Source organism: Myotis davidii, unplaced genomic scaffold (assembly GCF_000327345.1).
Source record: "Myotis davidii unplaced genomic scaffold, ASM32734v1 scaffold309, whole genome shotgun sequence".
NCBI classification, from domain to species: Eukaryota; Metazoa; Chordata; class Mammalia; order Chiroptera; family Vespertilionidae; genus Myotis; species Myotis davidii.
In genome coordinates this window covers 859,060-865,590 of record NW_006383013.1, presented here as the reverse complement: position 1 = coordinate 865,590, position 6,531 = coordinate 859,060, and the positions used below count along the sequence as shown (strand labels likewise).

The window sequence follows — 6,531 nt, the reverse complement described above, 5'->3', positions numbered from 1 at the left end:
AGCCCCACTTACAAAGCCAGCAACTTTGGGGAATCCACACTCAAATGGGTAGTTTAGGTGTGAGCACCCTAGTCCCAGAGCTGGGGAAAGAAACGATAGAAAACCAAGCACTATTTTAAGCACCTTGCATGTATTAATCTTTTAATCCTCATAACAACTGTAAGAGGTTGGTCATATCTACATTTTTAGGTAGGATACTGAGGCAAGAACTGAAGCAGGTTGCCTGAAGTTACCCAGCTAGCAAGTGGTAGGACCAGGATTCAAACCCAGAACCTGGCTTTGGAGCCCTGAATCTCAGGTGCTTCTTGCCCACCCTTACCTCAGCCCTGCTCTCCACAGATGCTGATGAGTGTGTGATGTTCGGGCCTGGTCTCTGCCAGAACGGCCGGTGCCTCAACACAGTTCCCGGCTACATCTGCCTGTGCAATCCTGGCTACCACTACGATGCCACCCGCAGGAAGTGTGAGGGTGAGGATACACTCCCCGCTGCCCCCCCCCCCAACAGCTGATTGCTCACCCAGCCCTGCCAGCCAGCCCCTGTCTTGCTGGGAGTTCCCCTTCCAGGGACAGACCCTCTGGCTGCAGCAGGCAGGTCTGAGGTGAGGGGAGCTATGGGGACATCGGGGATTGTATGTGAGGACCTGCTGGAAAAGTGCCCCTGGGGAGGGTCTCCCAGGCTGGGCTGGGGGCAGGAGAGGGGGAAGCAGGGTGCTACCTCTCCCTTATCAGTTACAAGCAAATCCCTTTCCCTGAAAGTGGTCCGTGGGCAAGCCGTCCTGGCACTGCCCACCCCCCCGTTCCTCCGTCTTCCTGCCCCCACAGATCATGACGAGTGCCAGGACATGGCCTGCGAGAACGGCGAATGCGTGAACACGGAGGGCTCTTTCCACTGCTTCTGCAGCCCGCCCCTCACCCTGGACCTCAGCCAGCAGCGCTGCGTGAACAGCACCAGTGGCATGGGTCAGTGGGCCTGGGATGGCGGGGCCGCAGGGGGAGTGGACCTAGACTGGGGGCTTAAAGGCCTCTTTCTGTGCCACCAGAGGACCTGCCTGACCATGACATCCACATGGACATCTGCTGGAAAAAAGTCACCAATTACGTGTGCAGCCAACCCCTGCACGGGCGCCGCACCACCTACACGGAATGCTGCTGCCAGGATGGCGAGGCCTGGAGCCAGCAGTGTGCCCTGTGCCCCCCCACGAGCTCTGGTGAGAGGGCGGCCTGCGCCTGCACGGAGGGAGGGGAGACCTTGCAGAGCCGGCTGGGCCTCAGGGTGGAGAGTGTCCTCGCCTTGGGGAAGGGTTAGAAAGGAGTAGTGGCCCTGTCTTCAGTCCCTGCTGTTTGGGAATGAAGTGGGGCAGGCGGTGGGGCACGGCCAGGAGCTCTCAGAGGGCACCGGTCCCAGCGTGCTCCCTCTCCCCGGGGTAGCGAGCCAGGGGACAGCACGCCAGGCTGTCACCTCCAGGAGCCGCGCCCAGCTTCCCCTCTCTCTCCTCCCTGACAGAGGTCTACGCTCAGCTGTGCAACGTGGCCCGGATTGAAGCCGAGCGGGAGGCCGGGGTCCACTTCCGACCAGGCTATGAGTATGGCCCCGGGTCTGAGGACCTGCACTACAGCCTCTATGGCCCAGATGGGGCCCCCTTCTACAACTACCTGGGCCCCGAGGACGCCATCCCTGAGCCGCCCTTCCCCAACACAGCCGGCCACCCAGGAGACCACGTACCCGGCCTGGAGTCTCCCCTGCAGCCCTCAGAACTCCAGCCCCGCTACGTGGCCAGCCACCCAGGTCTGTGTTACTGCAGAAATGGGGAGGAGGTGGGCACCAGCGTGGCTTCGCTCCCATCTCCTCCACCTGCTAATCGCTGCCAGCAGGGTGAGGACAGGGAGGGGGAAGGTGCTCCAAGGCCTCTCAGGGGTCGCTCAGGGGACAGCTCTGCATGCCCAAGTTGGACCTGAACCACTCCCTCCGGTAAACTAGCACAGGAGACACAGAGGCACAGGACACCACCGTCCCAACCTCAAAAGCTTCCCCGCGGAAGGAAGTTGAGTGGGAGAAAGCGGGTAGAGAAAGCAGGTACACACCGTACTGTCCAATTTTCTCCCTCACCCTTAGGTATACAGAACAGCCTGCTCTACAAGTTCAAACTTGTGACCCGAAATGTTAACTCAGGATTTACAACCTCTTCATTTATTTTTTTACTTTTTTATTCATTTGAGAGAGAGAAGAAAGGAGAGGAATAGATAGAAACTTTGATGAGAGACATCAATCAGCTGCCTCCTGTACGCCCCCTACTGGGGATCGAGTCCACAACCTGGGCCTGTGCCCTGACCAGGAATCGAACTGTGACCTCCTGGTTCATAGTTCAATGCTCAACCACTGAGTCATACCAGCCAGGTGGGATTTACAATCACTTTTTTTATTTGTATTTATTTTATTGATTTCAGAGAGGAAGGGAGAGGCAGTGAGAGAGAGAAACACCAATGATGAGAGAGAATCATTGATTGGCTGCTTCCTGCACACCCCCTATTGGGAATCGAGCCCCAAACCAGGCATGTGCCCTGACCAGGAACCGAACCTGTGACCTCCTGATTCATAGGTTGATGCTCAACCACTGAACCATGCCGGCCAGGCTATAATCACTTTAAAGGCCCACTGTGGTGACTTGGTTTGTAGGTGGCAATGACCCCAGCACTCAGGACTTGGATGGAGTCTAATGAGGAAGTCAGGCCTGGCATCTGTCAGTGTGCCTGCCACAGGCACAGCCACCTTCCCTGATGCAGACTGCAGTGAGGTTAGGGATGGCGTCTTTTTCAGGGTGGGAGTTGCTTAAAGAGAGAAGTGGGTTAGGCAGACCCGCTAGTTCTGCTTTGTGTTGAGTAAGGGTAATCTACTTTTGCTGCCAATTTCCTCCCAGCAGGAAAAAAAAAAAAGTGTTTTAACAAAATACCTTCCCACCAACCACAGCAAAACCAAAGCTGTAATGATACCCACTGCTCAGGAGCCCTGGCCTTATGAAAGCAGTGAATCCCTACCTTCTTAGAGGCCTCATTGAAAGGTCTACCCCTCCCAAAATGCCTCTTATTTTTAAAGAGCATTGCCTTTTCTTTTAGCCTTTTTCTGTGAAAGCTTTATGACCCTCCCCACCTTCACCCCAGGAACTCAACAGGAGCCACTCTTTGTAGTGGAGGGTGAGGGTCCAGGGTGGGTCCAGGCCTCAGCTCCCTTCTCTGACTTCCGACCAGAACACCAGGCTGGCTTCGAAGGGCTTCAGGCAGAGGAGTGTGGCGTCCTGAACGGCTGTGAGAACGGCCGCTGTGTGCGTGTGCGGGAAGGCTACACCTGTGACTGCTTCGAGGGCTTCCAGCTGGACATGGCCCACATGGCCTGTGTGGGTGAGTTTAGCCTCAGAGTGGCAATGCCCGGGAAGCACTGATGTCTCCCTGTGGGAAAGTCAGACTGGCCCTTGCTCACCTTAGGGATGGATACACAACTAAACTCGGGTCCATAATCCACTGTGGCCCCCTAGGGAGGCTGTCCAGTGCCAGGTCGGGTGGTGAGAAAGCTCCAAAGGAAGGTTGCATGCTGTGTTTAGTAAGCTTTCCATGGAGGTGCCTACACAGAAAAAAGACAGGGACAAGAGTATGGCCACTCTCCTGGGCACAGTATGGGCGCACCACCACCTGCTTTGTGTCCTAGAGTTGTTTAGTTTGGGCGGTGCCTTCAGCCTCTGGCCGCTATACCTAAGATTGCCCTGCAGGGGGGGAGGGGAGGACTGGAATTGGTGATCAGAGGGCCAGAGGCAACAGGCCAGAGACCCTCGGGCTCCTGCCATCTCTCTCCTGCCTTCCTTCTCCTTAGATGTGAATGAGTGTGATGACTTGAACGGGCCTGCTGCACTCTGTGCCCATGGTCACTGCGAGAACACCGAGGGCTCCTACCGCTGCCACTGCCCCCCCGGTTATGTGGCCGAGGCAGGGCCCCCCCACTGCACTGCCAAGGAGTAGCAGTGAGGGGTCAGTGTCGGCAGCTACCTGGAAATGGGCCTCAGGCAGGGGCCTTGAGGACGCTTTCCTAGCTGGGAAGATACCATGAAGTCATCGGGCAGGAGGCCCTGCAGCCCCACTCCCAGCCAGCCTTGCCTGCTTTTCATCTCTCCCAGTTTAGGCTCGAGCTGTGAGCTTGTCACTGCCTCCATGCCACCATGCCCTTGCTTGGCTCAAACACCACCAAATGCTTTAATGCTTCAGCCACTGGCCACAAGGCCCAGCCCGCCATCTGTCCTGGCCTGACTATGAGATGCTTACCAAAGGATGGCCCTCATCCTCCACCCCAAGCTGTGCAAACGTGCAAGGTCCTTTGGCCTTACACCGCACCTTTTCCAGCCACGATCCACCTATCATCCTGATGACTGCAAAACTGGGTCAGAGGCTACATCTGTCTTAGGATGGGCCTTCAGAATCTGTGGAGCACAAAAGGACTGGAGAAAGTTTGGGGAGTGACTCCAACGCCTCCTACCAAAAACCATCACTGCCTCTTAGCCAGTCTGGTCTGGACCAGATTTTGCCACATCATCTTATAGCCACTTCTGTGGCCCCTGGGAGGAGCAGAATATCCCCTCATCTGGAAAAGCAAGACTGATATCCCCTGGGAGGAGAAGATCCCCTCATCCGGAAAAGCAAGACTGATACCAGCTTGCTGAGTGTAAGAGACACAAATGAAGGGGAGCAAGAAGACTGAGAAAGCAAGAGGGAAATATTAAAAATATAGGGAATTGAGAAAAAGAAAAGGGGTGGGGAGCCAGGGCTTCACACAAATCTAAAGAAAATATTCAGTTGCTTTGAGTAAATATTCAAAATGTACCCAGCGGAAGCTCCTTTACACAAGACAGGGTGCCCGTCTCGGAAGACCTGCTCCTTACAGGAAACACCTTTCTCCTGGGCTCTCCTTTTGTGGGCACCAGTTTGAGTGTTAAAAATAAAGAGGTCTATTTCCTAGCATGTGGGATACAGCGTAGTCCTGTTTGGGGGGAAGGCAGATTTCCTGTTGTTTCTCCTCTCTTCTCAGAAGCCTCTGCCCTCTCAACCTTCATAAAAGGGCTGGCTGGCATTCCTCTGAGTTTACAAGGAAAGACCCACTCCAACCTTGGCTAGCTGGGAACTTAGTTAGAATAAAGAAATGTACATCCGGGCCCTTCACTTTTGTTTCACATGAAACCACATTTCTTTACCACGTTGGCTAAGTCTAAATATTAGCGAGGAGGCTGTGCCTACCTCTCGCCAGCTCTGCCAGTAGCCTGTGATGGGGTTCCAGTGGGAAAAGGTTCTTTACTCTTCTGAGACGAGAAAGCTCTGACTTTGTTTTCCTCCAATGAACTGCAGTGTAAGTGAGCAAGGCTCCCTGTGCCTGGAGACATGGAAATGAATACTATTTTCTTAATTTAATCTGTCCTGTCCTACCTGCTGCTCTGATCGTCAGCCATCACGTAACTTATTGAATGCTTGCTCTGTGCTAGGCACTGTTGAGTGCTATACCCAAATTTCATTTAATTATCCAACAATCCCATTTACTATTTCTATTCCCAACTTAGAAATGGAAATATCCTGACCCTCACTCACAATAAAAGAAATGCAAGTGAAACCACCGAGACGCTCTTGTCAGTTGGCAAGCATCTGGGGAAAAAGGCACATGCATAGCTGACGGAAGTGTAAAGTGATACATTTTCTGAAAGGATATGGAAATGTCTTTCAATATTATAAAAGCACTTACTCTTTGAATCAATAATTCCACTTCTAGGAATTTAATCTTCAGCTATTTTCTCACCAAATGTGAAATGACATATGTAAGAGGTCATGGTATAGCATTATTTGTAATAGCAAAAGCTTAGAAACAATTACTATTAATTGCTATGGAGCCCTAAAAAGAAAAAGTGGCTCTAAATGCCTTGCTAGGATATCTAAAAGAGATGAAGGGGAAAGGAGGGTTGTATAGCAAAGTGTAACACATGCTGCTACTTGTCTGAAGAAAGGGGAGAATTGGGTATTCGCTAACTTCATCTTACACCCCATGTTTCAGAGAATGTCACCATTCCTCAATATACCCTGCTGGCACTGCGCTTCCTTAAGTGCTGTTCCCATTGCCCCTCCTCCTCTCTTACCACCCTGCTTGCCCTTCCAGAGACATTTCATGCACATACACACATTTCTATGTACTAAAAACACAAACAGCATGCTATGCATGCTGTCCTACACTTGCTTTTTTCACTTAATTATAAGTTTTCTCTCTTGGGCTGCGACCAGCATGGCTAGAGAGCGGACGAGTCCTGAGTAGGGACAGCTGGGGATTGAGAAAAGGAAAAAGAGAGACAGACACAAAGACTTTAAGTAAAGCTGGGACCAGGTGGGATGCTGCCCTCAGATGGAGACACAATGACCCTGAGCTAGTACAGGGTGTTTATTATATACAGCATGATACCGGGAAGTTTTACTAGAGTTTAAGACAAAGGAAATTATGTGAAATCATGGTTAAAGATC

General features: G+C 52.5%; 1 protein-coding gene across 1 annotated transcript in view; it reads left to right on the top strand.

Moving 5' to 3' along the window:
* Positions 1-4,496, top strand: part of LTBP2 (latent transforming growth factor beta binding protein 2) — a 20,454-nt gene extending 15,958 nt beyond the window's left edge. Inside the window, exons 15-20 of the mRNA XM_015558037.1 lie at positions 340-468; positions 823-960; positions 1,041-1,208; positions 1,505-1,786; positions 3,244-3,393; positions 3,860-4,496. Coding sequence (XP_015413523.1) covers positions 340-468; positions 823-960; positions 1,041-1,208; positions 1,505-1,786; positions 3,244-3,393; positions 3,860-4,005 — 1,013 coding nt within the window. The 3' untranslated portion in view covers positions 4,006-4,496. The remainder of the gene's footprint in view (positions 1-339; positions 469-822; positions 961-1,040; positions 1,209-1,504; positions 1,787-3,243; positions 3,394-3,859) is intronic.
* Positions 4,497-6,531: the final 2,035 nt, after the last annotated feature.